Here is a 21,505-nt window from a genome sequence, read left to right on the forward strand (position 1 = left end):
CTTTCACTAATTATATATAACTTAAAGAAAAATTAAAACCTTTGGAGTTTAAACACAATTTAAACACAACGCGTGTTCTATGCTATACTATGACAACATAAAAGTTATATCGTCATGTTCAGATAAATGACTGGATAGTTTTGAAAAACCATACGTTTGACGCACTTACTCCATTGTTAACAATCCACTGTCTCTATTCCCTTTAGTGCTATTTAAATTTGCAGCGCAATATCATAAACATCCACCAAATCAGAAGTAAACTTCACATAAATCATTCTCAGAATGGAAAACAAACGACTTACCATGTTGGTGAGGGAAACTGGACGAAGACGAATCCCGGGCCGTCCTAATGTAACACGACTTCAAGCAAGGTATTGCCCTCAAAAGGACGAACAGACCCTCCCTGAACCTCGCGTTCATGTAGCAGTAGATGATGGGGTTGTAACATGTATGTGACATGGCCAGCGCGTGCGTGGGGAAATATATGAATGGCATGATAGTCTCTTCAATGCTGTCCAGAGTCATCTGTAATAGAATTGTTTAAATGAGCTCTATAGAATACAGACTATACTAAATAGTTTTATATTTAAACAGAGACTTATGCCAGTTGAAGTTGTGACTGGGAAATCCAACTTATCCTGTCACATTTAGGGTTAAAACTTGTTTTGTAATTTGGAAGAGAATTGGATAAACACTGTACATTTTTTTCAAACTTAATGAAATTACTTTCCAAGGATGATTCACTCCTGTCAGTTGTAGCTTCATTTCGCGTTGGCTTTTTAAACAGGCTGCTGTAAAATCGATCCTTTGTCGGCACTTTCTAAGTTGAAATATTTGTATTTGACTTTAACATCTTTGTTGTTTTTTGCAGAGTTTACAATTTTGCACCACAATGTAAAGGGTGAGGTCGGATCTTTGTTAGTGACTATATACCGACGGTTATGTAACTTAAATATAGTTTTTCATGCAATAATCGATAATAATATAAAGAAACATTATATCCCATGAATCCCAACATAACTTTCTACGATACATAATCCTTGTTACAATCTACCTTCAAGACTTAACAAGTACAACTGGCTTTCGAAGCATTTATTCTAGTGACTAACTATGTAACTACTAACTAACGACAACTTCAGTGCAATTGACCAGTTATTTGAAAAATATTTACATTGGAGACAATGCTATGTTATTTTTTTATGTCAAAAATTTATTCCCAAGCGTACCGCTATCTACAAATATTATTTTAATTCGATAACAAATATTTTAGACAGGACTATCAATTTTATCTTGCCTATTACCTTTTTCCAATGAAATATTTATGAACAATCTTGAGAGAAAAATTCTGGATAGTCAATCCCGCACATATCTAATAGTTGACAAAAGATCTGCGGACGATATGCGCATTTCCTAAGCTTTATCAATTCCTTAAATGAAAATCTCCGAAAACATCCGATTGCTCCCAAATACGTGCGGTAATATCCCGGAAATATCCGAAGGGGCTCGGATCCGTGCGACAAGAAATTCACGTGGCAAAGTGATGCTCTGGTGACGCTAGATCGGTGTAGAATGAGGTATTTTTCAGAAGACCGTAGAAAAACAGTATATTATGCAACAAGTGCGGTAAACGGCATTTGACTCACGAGTTTATTTGACACAAGCGGAGCGCAGCGGAGCTCGTGATTAATAAACGAGTGAGTTAAGAAGTTTACCGAACGTGTCGCATACTATACTTTTTCTACGACCGTTAGTTTTTGGGTACATTTTCGCAAAACAACACGAATACATTCGCTGACATGACCGTCAGAATTGACAAAAGTCAAAATTCAAAGCGTGGGAAATATCTCGAAAACATTCGACTGCTCCCAAATCCGTGCGGTAAAATCCCGGAAATGTCCGAAGTGGCTCGGATTCGTGGGAAAGGAAACTGACGTGGTAAAGCGACGCTTCCCGCACGCTAGATCGGTGGGTAATTAGGTATTTTACAGACGGGAGTAGAAAAATATATTTTACATCGGAGAAGGAACTTGAAGGAACCGTTTCTCGAAAAGTTAAAAGAATTCCAGATTTGACATTTGACAGAAATGACATTGATGCAATTTTCCTAGAATTCTCCCCATTCTCATAAATTTGCTTCGTTTAATTCTTTGTTCTACGGGTCATTGAACATTCCACTTTTAAAGCAAGCATTTAATAACTACAATTCAATTCAATTCAATAACGGTTATCCATTTTGTTTTATCAATGAGTTATTTTTGAAATTTATCACCAAATCATATATGAAAATAAAAACCTACAAAACGTAGACCCCAATGCTTGATCTTTTTGGGTAATATTTCATTTCATCTGGCTCAGTTGTTAACAAGTAGGAATTTACCTAAAACGTTTAAAATGAACAATACACTGAATCAATTTCTAATAAAAGGTAGAGATTCAATAGATTATTTTTGTGGTCCAGTGGTATATATTCTTTGAACTCTCAGGATTGTAATGCAGTTTATATCCCACAGTCTGCAAGGATCTCTATCAAGGTTAACGAACGAACGAACGAATCTTAGTTTGGTGAAGGTGACAGATCAAATCTGCTTTCGAAATTTTTGTCCATATTATGATTTTGTCACTATACGTGCATTTTTCATATAGATAATCTGTACATACACTTGGAATTCAATTCCTCGACAAACATCGCATTACGTAATTTTGGCTAATCCAAAACGAATAAGCCATTATTTACCCAAGTTCGGAGGTTTCTCACGCCTGAAATCGATTCAAGTCTTTGTTGGTTCGACAACATTGGCTATTGTTCGAAGCCCTTCCCTAGCTTTCAGTAAACTTTGATACGATTTCCGTGTTGAGACTAGTAACCGTAATGTTGAATTAGAAAAATTGAATGTCGTCAAACACTAACTCGAGAAGCGTGTCATGCCACTAGTACGAATCCTTTCGAATACACGTTTTAGTCATTACCTGATTAAACTTAAGACAACAACATTGAACAACCACCCTCAACAGGAACCAACAATTTCTTACACCTTCTATCTCAAATCCACCTCAAAAAACATGAATTCATAGTATCCCTGGAAAATTTTGTTTCGAATGATATGATACCTAAACTGTTTCAGCATATCGAAGTATATAAAAAAATTGTTGGAAGAGAAAATAACATACCAAATTAACGCTATCTGAGACCAGAATACTTTGAGGGTCGTCTGTATAATCTCATTAGGTACAATATGACATGTTCAAAATTTCTTTTCGTATACACGAGAGATTGGGCACAAGGATAGAGAGCTATAGGAGGTTTTCACAGAGATCAAACATATGGTAAGCATCAGATAAAGGACGATAGCGATGTTATTCCACTTAGCTTCGGAGAACTCCATGTTTTGGAACATAGTTTGCTAAAAATAATGATTTTGGTCATCTAAAATAGTTAATTTCTAGGTGTTCAACTGACAACGAACCTTACCTACACTATGTCGGAACGGTATATGGTGAAATCCATAGCAAAGTTCTGCCATAGTGCAAAACTAGAATTATTCGTATTTGTAACTTTCAAAAACAGAATTCTGCAAAAAACTTGATGTATACGATACTGGCAGGTTTCAAAGTTTCCAATATATTCTCATATGCTATATTACTTAATGGTGATGTAGTTCTGAGCTGGAAAGCGCTGGTCTAAAATGTTTATAAATTTGAGGGACTTCCAAGCAGGCTGGATGGAACCATCATTAGTGAACACTGGAATGGAACACATGCTCATCCTTGACGCTAGATTAGAAGAGAAGAGAACATGAAAAAATCCCTTTGAGGGCGATAGATAGATAAAAGATCAGAATATCTCCGATCTGCAGATCCAATTAAAAAATGTATATGACGAAACCTTTTCCAGATTGTTGTAGACATAGTGTAGATCGTTATGATGATAGTTAACATTCGTAACCGATTGGCAAGCAAAAAGGCAGATACCAAAGTGTGACCATGTCTTAGTCGACGTCAGGGACAATTATATTGAACGGCCCTCGTAAAAGAAAAGTGACAGAATTCTCCAAAACTAACGATGCAGATATCCGTTCAACGTGTTAGGCATCTTTGACAAAAGGTGTGCTTTCACGTAAAATATATAAAATTTTAACATTCACAGTACAATCAATTTAAAACAATACGAAGCAATCTCTTCAAATATATATGAAGCTGTCGCGTTTCTTTGGGCTCGAGCAATTTCTCACTGTGCGGAACGTGGAAGCTGGATGCTTAGTTAAAGTCTGTTCATAGATATAACAAAGTGACTAACTGATACGAATTAAGGAAAGACTTAGAATTTAATTATTTGGGGTTTTGTTAGGAAATATACTAAATAATATTTATTTATTTATGTTTATATCTAAAATAAAATTACAAATTATTTTTATTATCTACTTAACTTACTTAAAATTAATCACATAATGTATTAGTATCACTATCGCTATCATCGCCTGTTATGATTATTATTTGTTCTATGTTATTTGCAATATGGATATACGATTGTTCTGCTTTTTCTATATGTTTAACAGAATTTGCCCAACTTTGTGGACGGATGTTAAAAACTTCGGTTTCTATAAGTTTGAGGACATTGAAGTTAACACGGGGAAAAACATTGTTACGACGAATGGCAAATTTCAGTTGGTGCCAAACATGTTCAATGGGATTAAATATACAGTGGTAAGGTTATTATTAAGGGTATTATTATCACAGACGTATTCCTTTCGTAGGTTCAAGCTTTGTAGAACTTCAATTAATTGCTTTTTGGTATAATTTTCGTGAAAATAAATGTCGTTATTATATATGTAGTTTTGGATTTTTGCTTCTGTGTCACATGAGGAAGGGGTTTTAGTCAACTGTCTACTGTGATAATTTGCATTGTCCATTACAATTACGCTATTAGGAGGAATGTTTGGAACTAGTTTATTTTTAAACCCACTTTCAAATAAATCAGCCGTGGTGTCTTCATGGTAACCCGGAGAAAAATCTTTAATATTTTTTGCAGACAGATAAAGTCCATTTGGAATCCAACCATCAAAATAGTTATTCTTGTACCTGTTTTTGATGGCGCGTTTGTTTTACACTTATCAGTTGAGTCAACCCAACCCTTTTGCGGGGTATCATAACTGTCGAACCAGGTTTCATCGAAGTAAATAATTGGCCTTTGTTGTTCACTGTAAATCCTAATTTTTTCTAAATGTTCCAGTCGCCATTTCAGAATTCTAAAAGATTCCATTAAAACTTGCCTTTTGTCAATTTTTTTAAATCTAAAACCCATGTGTTGATTACACTTCCATAAGGTAGTTCCGATACATTTAACACCAGTTTTTCATCTTTTTTAAGCCTCCTAATTAAGATATTTAATGTAGGCACGCTTTGTTCCTCGTATAACTGGTACATTTTAAGCCGTATCATGTCTTGATCATTTTCATCTACACTCGAGAAAATGTCAACATCGCTTCTTTTTTTCCTCGCTGAAATGGGATTATTCACAATTTTCCATACAGTTGATGTTGGAATTTTCGTCCATGTGGCCGTTTCTTCTAAAGATACTTGCTTGCTGGCACCACGTTCAATGTGAGTCAAATAAACATTGTTTACAATTTCCTTAGTCTCAATGGAATAGCGTTTTCTTCATTTGGGTGGGAGCATCTCCTGAGATACACTAGACTCGCACATATTTTGCATAATTCGCACACGATTCAACACACGCTGTATTACACACGAAATAAGAATTATTGCTAATAAACTGAAACTAAGTATATTAAACAGAGGTAGGTATAAAATTATTTTCTATTGCGGACCACAATTTTACCTGAATTTAAATTCCGAAACTTTGGGTAATAATCTTGTTGCATTGTATGTTAATGACCACCCTTGGATAATCCCATTCAAAAGCAATTGGTCACTTTCTTATATCTATGGACAGACCATACCTCCATATTACAGCTATCCGACGCACACACTGCTGTCAAGTTGAGATAAGAGAAACTTCAGGAAACTTCAGGTTTTCGTCGGGGAACGAAAATGCTCGCATTTTTCAGCAACCAACCGCGAAACGATCGATCAAGGCGCTCACTAATAACCTACGCGATGACTGCATCAACGCGATTCTAAAAACCATCTTATTTTACCTGCTTTTTCTTACGTTCCGCTAATTTATTTTAACTGATAATTATTTTGCCCCCATTAATCCGTGCTCTAAACGGGAGCGGGTCTGCAACGGAGTCTGGTGGATTTCGTTTGAGCTCGAAAAGGGATAATCGAATGACCGTTAATCGCCCGTCCGGGGGATGAAACTCGCTACTCTCTCGCAAAAAATTAATTGCTTCCGATGTGGCGGTTCGTTTCTTTGTTGTGCAAACGGGAACAGCATTCGCATGACCTCTTTGTTGCCGAGTTTTGATGCACTTCGTGAACTCGAACCGCCGTTCTTCTGTTACGTGCCCTTTTTTCGTTCCTTTTAGGTACGAATCACTTTGCTGTGGCTGATACGGTTGATTTCAGGGTCAGAAACAAAACCATCTTTTTTCAGTACGTCGATATCATGAAACGAGACGAATTTGGAAGTTTATTGGAATATATACATGCTTATAATTATAGAGATGGTCGATAATTGAAATGTTAACTATTCCAGGATTTATTAAATAGAACCTAATACAAAAGTAAGAATAATATGAAAATAGATAAATTGTATTGAAAATTGTTATTTGATTTTTTTTTTAATGTAAAATTTTCAATGAAAAATCATTTTTTAAACTATAGTCAGATATTCGGGGAGACTGGAACCTGTGGTGGAAGATCAACAAACTTACTTTTATAACCACTACTGCACCACAACTTTATTTAGAACACTGGACACGTGTTTCGCCAACCAAGTTGGCATCATCGGCAGATGATATAAACACTCAAGTTTATATCAGGAGCGCGAGCATTGAAGATGCCAAGTGAGATTTTGGCGAAACGTCTGCAGGATTCCAGTCGGAGTTCAACAAGCGAACGGATGATATCCCGGAATATAGTGTCATCATATATATATATATATATATATATATATATATATATATATATATATATATATATATATATATATATATATATATATATATATATATATATATATATATATATATATATATATTTCTCAAACCAACATTTATCTACGATATATACCTATGATGTTATTTAGGAACTAATGGAACTTACCAAAAGAACGTTGTAAGGAAGCCAGCATATCGTGTAAACGCAGACCACGATAACCATCATTTTGATCATCTAGAAAAAGAAGAAAGTTTCTAGGACATGTGACAAAAGGATAGCCAAATCTAAATATACCCGATTCAGGAATTTGCAAAAGTAGGAAATTTATTTATGTACCGTTGAATATTAATAAAACCACAAATACCATCCAATTAGTGATATATGAGGTAATGTTGTTCATATTGAAAAAAGCAATGATAAAAAATAATCAGTGACATTTAGAACAGAATTCAATTAAAAAAATATCTTTGAGAAGGGTCTCGATAAGAAAATTTCCAAATGCATCGATGTAAAATTTGAATATTTTCGGAGCAAATAAAGTTTAGTTTATTACAATTTAAAGAGCTGACTGACGTAAAAATGTAATAAAATCAGTTTTGGAATTCTAATAAAATCAACTAAACTTTATTTGGTTTTAAAATACGTTTATTTAATATTACTTTTTTTCAGTCACTGACTTCGTGTTGTAGAAATAGTTTATATATTGCGGTTGTCAACTTCTGGCAATACTTGCCATATTGCTCAAAAAATTGGAATTATACGGTGTAAGAGGTAATGTTCTAAAATTGTTAATAGGAAAGAAACAACAAGTAAGAATAACCCAAAATGGAACTAGTTATTTTTCGGGTATTAAGGAAAATAGTCTGGGCATAGCACAAGGTAGTATTCTTGGTCCAATTTTATTTATCATTTTTGTGAATGACTTGTATTTCGTAACACAGTCAGAAGAAGCGAACATAATATGCTATGGGGATGATACAAACCTGCTTGTAGGTGGAAATAATCTCACTGAGGTTAGTGATAAAGGCAACGATATTTTTACAAGGTCTTATGACTGGTTTCTAGGAAATAAATTGATATTAAACAAAGAGAAAACGAATTTAATTATGTTTAGAACTAAATTATGTAGAGTTGAAATACCATTAAGAATACGGATAGGTAAAGAAAATATTAGTATTGTAAATAGCACTAAATTCTTAGGTTTACAAATTGACGAATTTCTTGATTGGTCTGAACATATTGATTATCTGCTAAATAAATTAAATTCAATTTGTTATGGAATTAGAGTCGTTGCAAATTATAATAATAAAGAAACTTTAAAAATTATGTACTTTGCAAACTTTCAGTCGCGCATGAGGTATGGAATTATCTTTTTGGGGGGGGGGGGGTAGTGGTCAACTACAGAAAATTTTCGTGGTTCAAAAGAGGACTCTTCGCATTGTCAAAAAAATGCAATTTAGAGAGAGCTGTAGAGGGGTGTTCAAGACTGAAGGTATTTTTGCTGTATATGCTTTATATGTTGATGAAGCATTAAAAATCGAAAGGATTTCGAACTACTGATATTTCATAGATAATACCAAAACCCTAATTGTAAATTACCCTATTTACCGTTTAACCTTAACTGAAAGGAGTCCTTATTATATGTGCCTGAGATTGTATAATAAATTACCCAAAGTGGTAAAAACAATTGCAAATCTAAAAATCTTTAAAGACACAATAAATATAGAGATAGAGTTAGAACCTTACTCCATAGAAGATTTTTTCTGTAAAATATAAATAATTGTAAATACAATGTAATTTAAATTTGTAACAATATCTGGTGCTTTTTCCTTTTTTGACGCCGATTGCCTTTGTGTTTGGTATATTATTTTTAGGTAATGTATTTATGACACAATGTGAAATAAAGTTGATTATTATTATTATTATTATTATTATTATTATTATTATTATTATTATTATTTGATCCCCTTATGTTTTTATGATGTTTTCATAAACTGCACTTGGATTCCAGTATTTTTACGGACCAGCAGAGAAATGCAAAAGGACGACGTACTTCATCCTTCTGGGAAATTATTTTGGTTTGCGTTTCGTCGAATATCAATTTTTTTTGACATAATAATCAGCCTAATGGCTCACCTAATTACACGATAATTATAATGTCGCCATCAAACGTTGACACCTTCAGTGACTCAGCAAACAAAATATCGGAGCCTATTTGCATTCGATAATGCGTGGTGAGTGGATCCGTACAGGGTGTCCACTTATTCGACATGTTTACATTTTATCTCGATTATCAGAGAGCTAGAAGGTCGTTTTATTTCCAAACCGGGTCACTCTCTTGCTTAGAAATATTGAACATTGGAATTGTTAGTAAGTATTATTTACAAGTCTCCAGTATATGTTTTAGGCTTTTCAATTGAATATTCATAGACAACTAAGTTAAAAATTATGAAATACAGAAAATTTTGAGGGTGCTTTTTTAAATGGAAAGAATAATAAATAAATAAATATAATAAAAAATAATAAAAAAATAAAAAAAATAATAAAAAATAATAAAGCTTTTCTATAAGTCATCAAACAGAGATGGTAGATGGGGTACCTAAAAATTCAACAAAAGTTTCGCACGCTACTTTGAAAACCGCATCTTTTAATCTTTTCTACTAATGATAATGTTCCTGCTTTTCATGCATGATCTGCCAGAACATATTTACAACTTCTAAATTTTCCACTGTTACCTCGATACATTTGTTATATCTTCTTCACGATATGTTTATTCATTTATTATGAATTTCACGGAGTCCATCTTTGCACAATAACCCTAGAAAAAGCAAAGCAAAAAAGTAAAAGTAAATGCTTAAGTTACAAGTTAAGGAGAAAAAAATACAATAACAATAATAATCAGTTTTTTAGGATTCTGTTATCATATGCTTGTTTTAGTCTGAATCCTAAATCTATCCTCAGTAGTGAAAAACTACATCCACAATTGGTCCAAGTTATTTGCATTGGTGCCAAGAATCCAACCTTCGGCAAATAAATTTGGCTATTTGGCAGAACACTAATCCTACGCTGTATATTTATAAAGTTCCAAAATGGTGCAATAACCCCTTGATTGAAAAGTTCCCGGAATAACCACCGTGTGGCGCACCCATTGTTGTGCTTTAAGTTCTTTTGTTATTGTTAAGTTGGTACATCTATTTTTGACATTAACTTTAAATTTTAGCGTCATAGCTGTACATTTGCAAAAATTACAATTATAGATTTTTTACAACTTGCATTAAATTTTGAGTTAAAAACGGATTTAATGGCGGGCGAACGCTGGAAATGTCGGAAAAGTGTTTCGGCGATTCTCTTAAGAAAACGGTCGTTTAACCACTACCACTGAAGCGGGTCAAAAGTGGTGGTGAGTCGATCGAAAAAAAAACGCAATGGCAGATAGTCGACATCGAAAACCGACGAAAACAATTAACCATTAGAGAGATAGCGGAGGACTTGAACATTGCATATGGATCCAAGACATTTTGGTTAATGATTTGGCTTTCCGAAGCGTAGCAGTAAAGTTTCTGTCAAAAAAGAAGGCAATGCTCACGGTTTTAATGACGTAGTACATCATAAATTTTACCAGAAAGCCAGATTGAAAAAGTATTATTTGGGCGTTATGAGACGTTTGCGTGAAGCAATTCACCGAAAGATACCAGAATTGGGGATAGAAACCTCGTAAAATTTGTTCCATTATTGGTAATTCTTTGACCAAAATGCAACAAATACCATCTAACAGCCACCGAATTCACTTAATTTGGCCCCCTGTGACTACTTTCTGTTCAATCGAGTCAAAAAACCACTACGGGGAACGCGTTTCCGCATGCGAGAGATGCATACCGAAAATCGAATATAAAAATTGTTTCAAGCGCTGGTATAAGTGTGTTGACGATATAGATTTAGATGTATAAACTTGTATTTTTAGTTTTGCCAATAAATTCCGGGAACAAGGTGGTATTTTCTGGAATGCTCGACTCTGTATTTTGAACAAAATTTCGGTATGCTCAGCGAGAAAGATCTTTACAAACCTTCCTCAGTCTAGAGAATTCTCGATAATCATCAATAAGTTTAGTTGTTAGTAATGCGTGAGATTTTTTTGATAAAATCACAGTTTCTGTTTTATTTACTATAATCAATTAGTTGATTTTTAAGTAAAGATTTTGACAGTTGGCGGTCCTATTTGCTGAACTTAGGTGTAAAGTTATGAGTGTGTACGAGACTTCTCACAAAGAATTATGTGATGTGTTGATGAAAACTGATTGTCCTTTCTAAGTGACGAACAAGTGCGATTTTGCGAAAAGTACCGTGACTTGCCTATTGCAAATTTTTCCAATAAAGAAACTAGAAAAATCATTTGAGCTTTCTACTTATAGCACTGTAGTTTTTGCAATTTTTGTATTACCATTTCAGTTGGCTAAGTGGTCTTGACGAATCGATGGGAAGTGGACTGTATATTGTCAATAAAATACAAATTTGTTCAAAAGAAAGGCATACATATTGTTACTCGTTTGTTAGACGGCGGTCACTTATTGGTCCTCCAAATTTGACACAAAATGACACCCAAAATTGCATGTCAAGTTGGGCGTCATTTACAAGAATATATTTTTTGGAATTGTATAAAAAATTTACATAATCCAAAAAAAATCTCTGAAAATTGTAAATTTTAATTAGGTATTTTCTTTAACAAAATTAAATTATATTATATATTTTTGAAATAATAATAGGTTTTTCCAATTTTTTTCACGATTCTTTTTTGACCTGCCTTATAAAGCCTGCTGTACAGAAACCAGCAACAACACAAAATACTCACTGTAACACCTATCTATTTGCTTACTATTTTAACATTTGCTGTAGATGGATATTTTCATAAATATATTTAAAAAAAATTAAACAACTTCTATATTCAGCGACCTAATCGTGAATGTTTTAAACATTCACCGATGTTCGCTGGTTTATTTCCCAACAGAGAAGTTAAAGGAACTGCCTATTAAAAAGTTGAAATAACACTTGAAGTTATTTTGTGTATGCTGTATCAGCTCCTTCTCCCAGAGACAAGAAAACTTTAATTGAAAAATTAAAAGATACTTGGGTTAGTGTTGCCTATCCTTATAGAAGACGACGGGACACGATTACCGACATCCATTGAGAGTAAAGAGCGTCAGATTTAAATTGAGATTGATTCGGGGGCCAATAAAATTTCGTACGTCAAATTTCCGAGCTAATGTAATTAATTACCCGCGGATCATAATTTGGTTAAACCCCTTTGAAATGCATTCGGGTAATAAGGATGATCGCCGTTTCGCTTTCGTTCGGCCGGATTTTACTAAACGCCCATCTTACGGCGATTATCTTTTGTTTTGTTTCAGGGCGAAAATAACCCTAATTTTGGAGCCGGCTCTCGCTTACCAGATTTTCCGGAGTCCGGTGATTAAGCGAAATGCCGGAACGTAATTGAAAACTGTGCCTACTTACAACGTATAAAAAATAAAAACAAATATAAATAAATATTTTATGTTGGAGTATTAAAGAAAACATTCCAATTCCCATTCCAATTCCAATTATTGATTGACATTTGATAAAGACACGGTGTTGTCGAAACAATTGTCATGTCAAAATATATAATTTCGTGAAAATCTGAACTTTTAGTTCTTATTTATTTTGAAATCTGATTGTCCATCAGCTACCTCTCTGTTTACTAGGTTTTTTAGAATTTTGTACTTTTTTTCCATAGCTTCATTATTAGTGGGTTTTCGTCTCCAGTTTATCTTTTTTAATTCAGCAATTTTGTTAACGACATGCCGCAAGACCACAATACGAGATTGAAAATATGACAAATTAAAGACTTTAAGCTACTGTTTTGATCGTCATTGCAGAAGTGACATCAGAATTCTTTAACCGATTCTTTAACCAAAGTTGCAAGATTGATAAAGTTAAAGATATTTTTAATTATACAGGGTGAGTCAAAAACAGTTTTTGTTATATCATATATATTTGTAAATGGGACCTTCTATATATTACCTCATCATCTAATGTTCCACATGGTTCTGTTCGTCATATAAGGGGATTTGTTTCAAACAACATAGGACACATAAAACTCAACCTAGGCATTTGAAATTAATATTATACTTAACCAAAGATCCCTGGTATATACTCAATGTGATATTTTCGAACTAAATTATACAGAGTGTCTGTTATAGCTGCACAAATTTTGAAAAAAATAAATAAGCAACATTCATTGGCCTAAAAACACTTCATTTTTCATTAAGTACTTCGGATGCCTAAATCCCTTACTTTTCAAGACATTTCACTTAATTTAAAAATTTTGCTAAAAGTAGCAGTTTGAATCAACATTGCTTCCTTAACTACAAATTTTTATTTTGGAAATTTGAATGCTGAAAGTTACATACACATTTTAGAAGAGGACATAATAACAGACCGGGATAACATGCCCTTAACTGCAACAAATAATTGCACGTAATAGTCATAAGTTAAAGGACTTGCAGCTCTCAATATTGAATCTATAACGCCACTCCGTTACAAGCATGGTATGCAATTCATAGAGCAGCACGGAAGAAAATTTGAGCACCTTTTGTGATAAAGCATCTTTGCCAATTATTGTTACTTTAAAATAAATCATGAACCAAAGTTCATATGAGTGAAAACCCTTTTGCTGCGGAATTTTTCGTTAATAAAATGGTATATTCGGCACATCTTTTCCAGAAAATATCGCATTTTTTCTATTGACATTTTGTATATACCTTTCGTTTTGAGCGAACCAGACGTTTGTCCCGGATATTCTCAGCCTCGCCAGGTATCCTATGACACCAGACCACCACTGCGATGCTGACGTAGGTGAACAACAGCACAACGCAGGGTATGATGTACTGGAGTACCATCAACACGGTGGTGTAGAGCGAATGGTATTCCAAGCCCACCGACGAAAAATCCTCCTGGCATAAGTACCTACGCAGATTTTGACATTGCCAAATGAATATAACGGAAAGGGTAACTTAGTACCTATAATACCAGTGAAAACGATTTAAACTAAGGGGTGTTTTTTTTTCGATGTATAGAACTTTAACTTGCAATAAAACAAAGATAGATTATTCTATTGACATGAATTTTATTTATCCGAAAGATAATCTTGTGGCATTACATTTTAAATATGATTCTTGGCATATGACCGCCACGGCTGGCGCGGATGTAGTCCAATTTTCGAAGACTTTTTCCAACATTTGTGGCCGTATATCGGCAATAACACGGCGAATGTTCTCTTCGAAATGGTCAAGCGTTTGTGGCTTATCCGCATAGACCAATGACTTTACATAGCCCTACAAAAAGTAGTCTAGCGGTCTAAATCACAAGATCTTGGAGACCAATTCACAGGTCCCAAACGTGAAATTAGGTGGTCACCAAACGTGTCTTTCAATAAATCGATTGTGACACGAGCTGTGTGACATGTTGCGCCGTCTTGTTGAAACCACATCTCCTAGACATCATGGTTATTCAATTCGGGAATGAAAGAGTTAGTAATCATAGCTCTATACCGATCACCATTGACTGTAACGTTCTGGCCATCATCGTTTTTGAAGAAGTACGGACCAATGATTCCACCAGCCCATAAGGCGCACCAAATAGTCAGTTTTTCTGGATGTAACGGTGTTTCGACTACACTTGAGGATTAGCTTCCCTCCAAATGCGGCAGTTTTGTTTGTTGACGTAGCCATTCAACCAGAAGTGCGTTTTATCGCTAAACAAAATTCGCTTATGAAAATCGGGAACAACGGCAATCTCGTTTTGGGTCTACTCCTTAGTTGATGATCGTTTGGCGTCAATTCTTGCACGAGTTGGATTTTGTAAACACGTAAACCAAGATCCTTCCGCAAAATCTTCCATAAAGTGGATGGACACAGATCCAATTCCTGTGCTCGATGGCCGACTCATTCGGGTCTTCCTTAATGCTACGCTCTACAGCAGTAATAGCTTCTTCTGTACGCACCGTACAGCGTCTCTGGGGATGCGAGTTATCAATAAGAGTAAACGTGGTGCGAAAACGTTCCATGGTTAATCGACTTAACTGCTCTGATGGACGATTTTGTCGACGATAAAATGGACGTAGTGCGCGATGTGTATTCCATTCAGAATCATTATTTACAAAATAAAATTGCACTATTTGCAAGCGTTGTTCAGGCGTGAGTCTGTTTATGATAATTTGCCAAACCAAACTGATAATTCACTTGACAGCTATTAAATCGGTAGCCATCTTGAACAGTAATGCCAACTTAAAGTTCTATACATCGAAAAAAACACCCATTAGAATGGTAATGGGGTGATAGAAAAGCGAAACAAATTTTATGGTTGAAAAAGCCTAGCGGTATTATCTTCACCTTCTCCTTTTATAGAAATTTGAACATGTGGTGATTTCGTTGAATGACGACTTAATTGATCGATATATTTAAACCAAAATTATTTAAAGGTTATTATTTCGAGATCAAACAACATTAAAATAAATAAAATCTATAATTTTCTAAATTGGTAAGAAACCTTCGAAAAAAGTTCATAAAAATTAATACTGTTAGAAATTCAAAGTCTATAGTTTAAAAAAATATATTGTTCAGAAAATTGCAGCATATTTATTTGCTAGGAATTTTGATTCAAAAAAGAATTAAAATACACTGGAATTTATCAAAATATGTACAGGGTCGTCGTAATTGAAGTGTCTTAACAGAAAAAATGTATTTCTGAACCAGGGCATTTTTTAGGCAAATGCAGTGGTGTGCTCAGATTTTTTATAGAGTTCTCAGTTGTCTCATAAATGGTTTTATCTGAATTCAAAATTTTCATAAATAAAATGTTATGGGCAATTTTCAAAGGCTCAAAAATTTAAAACGATCTAAGTTTCTAAATCGAGCCCTTGACAAGTAAGTCGATTTTGCTCTATCTCGTTCAGAAAGAGATTTTTCTTCTTAAAACCCTCCAATTGCATTTGTTCAAAAAGGGAACAGTGCTGAATTTCCTATTTAATTTTGTACTGCTTTATTTTAAATATTATTAATAAGCGCAAACTTTCATAGTCATAGTCAGTAAAAGTATTTTCGTTATTACTTGGAAATACTACAAGCCTATCAAGACAACCAAAGACACCATATTCAAAGGATACACTAAAAATGAGTCGAAACCCGCAGCTAACATGAATAAATATTTATAAATGGTTAGGTTACGGCATGCTCGTCGCTATAGAACAGATTTTCCAATTGATTTAGGCAATTGCGTTCTTGATCATTTCAAAGCTATCAACGTGCGCTTTTTGATGTCACACACTAAATAGCGCAAAACCATTTTAAATAGCTGTTTAATTGATACTTATAGTTTATGAAATAAAATGCACCACAAATGGAAATTTAAAAGCTATCTTCGATTTTAAAAATTTTTAGACCCCCTTTATAGTTCCGTTATGCGTTGACTTCTCTCTGGCGAAAACTGCTCTGGATATGGTTTTTAACGTAGGAATCAGTGGTGTACTCGCCTTCTGGACATGTATATTATGATATATAAAACAAATTTGTGTTTTATTAATGGAACATCATGTATGACTTTTAATAGTTTAATTAGGAATGCTTTGGGATCTTCAAAAATAGCTATTTAAAATTCAATATATATATATATATATATATATATATATATATATATATATATATATATATATATATATATATATATATATATATATATATATATATATATATATATATATATATATATATATATCTTTAATTTTAATGTCTTTATGAGTAGGCCATGGGAAAAGGTTGCCCAAAATTTATCAAACACTGTGTAAAAATGAGTGAATTTCTCGTTCGAATTCAAGCAATCAGCTATCTTTGTCCTAAATTTAAAATATCGTGTAACATTTCTGAAATTTGCGGACTTTTTTTTAATAAAATAAATAAATAATAAAAATGTACGTAAAAAAATCTGTATTTTCCATGGCCCAATCATAAAAAAATTAAATCAAAGATATACATTTTCTATTAGAAATATCCGTTGTTTTGATTGAGTTTTTTGTCACTCACGTACTATGTATCAAAAGGCGTTAATCAGTGTACCACATTTTTTTAAAAAAACACCAGTGGTGCTCGTACGTAATTTCATCTGTCTATTATGGCAGATATTGATAGTACGCCACTGATTTCTCTTAAAATAAAAATTATTTTTACAATCTCCCATAGTTCCTAGGGAAATTTAGTAGCTGAATTTTTTTCAATCCAATGTACAGTTTTCGCTTGAAAAAAGAAACTCCTATTCTCTGCACGCTCATATCAACATCGCGAAATTAGTTTTTATTTTTAAGTGAGAACTGTGCGACTGACTAAACAAAATTAAGAGATCAAATTTGCTCGTAAATAAATGGAAATGACATTTTGTTTTAAGGAAATCAGTGGCCTGGTACTGACTGTCTATGAACATATTGTTGGTTAATTAGGTCGTCACTGCACTATTTAAATAGAAAACTTTTTTTATGAAAAATAAATATCTATCTAAAACAAAATATATAGTTTTTAGTTACCAACTGGTGTCCTTCAGAAAAAAAAAACTAGAAGACGCTTGTTTTTACTTTTACAGTATTAATAAAATAACATAACATCCTAACAACAAATTAAATAATGAGCGATTGTTATTTAAAAAAAAAAACACTACCACATAACCACCTTTTTGTAAAGAAAGTTGAAGGAGACACGCTTAAACAATTTTCCTCATATTGCTGCGCACTCTACCTCCAATGTTTCCTATTAAATCGCAGGAAGCTCTTACACGATACTTCAGTGTTAACCATAATCTGGTTCTAATTAAATATGGTACTTTTGTAGCAATATTGCGAAATCCTCTTCTAAAATCCGGACATACTTTCGGTCATTTAGCTTTTCTGGCAGGAAAAAGCGTCCAATTGAAACAACAACAATTCCAAGCCAAATATTTGCCGAAAACTGTTCTGCTGATGGTGTTTGAGCTTGCGACCCAAATATGGTTATTGTAGAAATTTCTGATTGGAAAAGCTAGTTTCATCTGTAAATAATATTTCTTGACAAACGCAACAGAAAATCTCGGGGAAGCTACGCCTGGACTAGTTGAATATGATATGGGTATCATACAAAATCCTTCAAATTTTTCCAAACCAGCACGTGCGAGATATTCAGATTATTTCTAATTTTTCTAGAACCAAGTTCAGGATTTTCATCAAGAGAATTTAAAACTGCTTCTTCAATTTCTGGAGTTCTTACAGTCGGATGGGCCTCTTTAAAATGATTATTTGCCTCGTATATCTGGTATGATTCTTTTAGGAAAGCGCTCTTGATATAATCGCCCAGCTTCCAGCGCACTGCAGTCAAACCAAACATACAATGCATATCTGCAAACTTGTCATTAGTAATCTCTATTATTCTTTTTTAAAATAACAATGCTCGGATATTTTAAACTGATGTCAAACAACTGTCAAACAACCTTGCCTTGCCAACAAAATTAATAATTGTTACAGACACGGCCTACTGCAATGATACGAAATAATTATAAAGATTTCCAAATTACACATCAGAGTTTACGTACTTCCTATTCCCACTTCGATTTGTTGAGGTATTTGAATAAAACACATAGACAATTACTTAAGTAAGAAATAATAATGATAATACTTCTCTGCATGCTATCATATTGTTATGACCATGCAGACAAGAAGTTTTTATCTTCTTAAGCGAAAATCAAGAAATAACTTTTCTTTAGAAATGATTGCAGATTGTAAGAATATTTTGTATTTTAAGGAAAATCGGTGGCGCACCATCAATATCTGCCAAAATATGTATTTTAACAAAAATTGTGGTATACTAAATAATACCTCTTGATACAGAGTACACGTTGGTTTGGGTGTGTGTATGTGTGTGTGTACACTTACGACATTTCTGCTTGTGCCGCCTTCCACTTCACGAAAAATATACTGTACTATAACATACTGTACACCGTGTGCCAAATAAAACGATCCACTCTGCGATCTGGAAACCCATAAGAGATACGAAAAAAAGGTTCATATTAAAGTTTCTTAGACTTTCCTGAAGATACAAAATTTTATAATTTTATACACGGTGTCCCATTTTTTTTGCTTTTTAAGTAGGTATATATTTCGACATTTTTGGAATGGTTGGTTAAAATGAAGGTGACTTTCTTAAGAAATTCCTATTCCAATTTTGCATAGTTCAGGCAGAAATTGAGGTTTTTTTTTTCAAATTTTGATTGCCTCGTATAAAATTGTGTTGCGATGCTACTGATCCAGGTAATGCAACGAAAATGTTAATACAGACTAGGGATATAATGCACTACTCAATCAGTTTGACAGATACGCCTCGGCTTATACGGAGTGTCCCAAAGAGGTGGTGCCGTTATGGCGAATTCAATTAACAAAATCTCAAAATTTCCAAATTTAACGCACTATATTTTTATTGAGATATCAATTCTAGGACAAAAAATAAGGTAAGTTTGTAATTTATCTTATATTTAAATTCTATTTACTTTTTGAAATATTCGAGGTTTAAGATAAAAGCCGTACCAATTCTTCTTTAATTTAAAGCTGCCTATTTTAGGTCACTTTTTGGCAATATTAAGTATTTTAAGAGAACATTTTGAAGTAAATTTTATTTACCGAATTAACGAACTCTTTTTAGTTAAGTTTTTGTATTCTAGATTTATTTATTCAAATTTGTTACCTTCTTTAGTTAGCCTATAAACGTTAATTATTTATTTTTGTTATTAAGTATCTTCAATAGAGCTAGATAATTAATAATTAAATGGCTCTTTAAATATGAATTCTGAAGTTTTATTAAATCTGTTAAAGTATATTAATAGACATCCTCTATTGTTAGCAATTAGCTTTATTCATATATCTGAAGTATTATACCTTTAAAAGAAGTAGTATCATGTCTTTGCTTTTTAAAAAATACCTAATATTGCCAACAAGTGACCTAATGTGGGCAGCGTTAAATTCAACAAGAATTTAGTCGGGTGTTATCTTAAACCTCGAACAGTAAAATTTAAATATAAGATAAATTACAAACTTACCTCATTTTTTGTTCTAGAACTGATATAAACTGAGACGCATATGTCACAATGATTGAGTGGTGCATCATCTCCTTAGTAAGTGGTTAAATTTTCGTTGCAATAGCGTCACAAAACAATTTTGGTATGGAACAATCAAAATATTAAAAAAAAAAAACCGTAACCTCAATTTCTGCCTGAACTATGCAAAATTGGAATCGGAATTTCTTAAGAAAGTCACATTTATTTTAACCAAAGATTTCAAAAATGATGGAATATACAGGGTGTTCTATTTAAAATAACCAAGTTGATGTCGAGGGGGGGACACTTTTGGGACACCCTGTATCAACAAAATTGTAATATTTTGAATCTTCAGTAGAATCAAAGAAAATTTTGTACGAAACTTTTTTTCGTATCTCCTATGAGCTTCTAGATCGTATAGTGGATCGTTTTATTTTGCACACGGTGTAAATAGAGCGTGAAATTGGTCGAAAATGACGTCGGATTTGCAAAGGATTAAAAATAATTTTATTGCACAAGCGTTACCTACGTCTATGGTCGCTTTTTCATATTCACTTCACATTCACTTAGTTCAAGCGAGAACTGAAAATTTTTCAAAAGTATCGGTCATGAAACAATTTGCAGCAAAAAATCCAAACACTAGTGTTACTTCAGTTTATTAGTATTAACGCGTATGACAAAGAAAACAATTCCCATCACTATGCCTCTCACCTTGAATAAAAGTTCCTCATAAGAAGTATACGGTGATACCAGCACTACCATTTCAGTTCGATAGTTGGAATTCACAGAATTCCCGCTCAAGTAATGAAAAAACAAAAAATGGAGCCTGGCAAAATATTGCAGAAAATTCTAATTTTAATTATACCATGACTGTACTTTTTCGTGTGAGTTTTCAGCTAGTTAACTTTGTTCGTGTTATAGAAAAGCTTGGAACTATTTTTCAAAAATATTGCATCTTTTGCGCCAGTGCCATTTAACTTTTCAAACAACCACCAAGTAATGAATTTGCTAACACCAAACCACGAAAGTTATTTGCATGGAATATATCTTTGCGGCAATAAGTAATCTAGACGCGACAGTTTGCGCCCTCGTTTAAATGACAAATAATCATAATACACCACACAAATAATAACCGCGAGTGTCGGATTCGCTGCAACCTCATTTTTTTCCATTAACGCCGCATCGAGGCACATAAATATTTCTATTACATTGGATACAGGACGCCCTATAAAAGCACGCGTTTATGGCGATCGTAAAATTTTTCCTTAAGACATTCGATGGAGTTTTCCAGGGGTTAAGCGAAGCTTCTAAG

General features: G+C 33.5%; 1 protein-coding gene across 1 annotated transcript in view; it reads right to left on the reverse strand.

Moving 5' to 3' along the window:
• The window catches only part of LOC132702206 (RYamide receptor-like), a 147,945-nt gene that overhangs the window by 106,604 nt on the left and 19,836 nt on the right, over positions 1 to 21,505 (reverse strand). The window contains exons 4-6 of the mRNA XM_060670708.1: positions 13,857 to 14,061; positions 7,228 to 7,296; positions 303 to 525 (exon numbers count right to left, since the gene is read on the reverse strand). Coding sequence (XP_060526691.1) covers positions 303 to 525; positions 7,228 to 7,296; positions 13,857 to 14,061 — 497 coding nt within the window. The remainder of the gene's footprint in view (positions 1 to 302; positions 526 to 7,227; positions 7,297 to 13,856; positions 14,062 to 21,505) is intronic.

Source organism: Cylas formicarius, unplaced genomic scaffold (genome assembly GCF_029955315.1).
Source record: "Cylas formicarius isolate icCylForm1 unplaced genomic scaffold, icCylForm1.1 PGA_scaffold_5__7_contigs__length_24384050, whole genome shotgun sequence".
Lineage (NCBI taxonomy): Eukaryota > Metazoa > Arthropoda > Insecta > Coleoptera > Brentidae > Cylas > Cylas formicarius.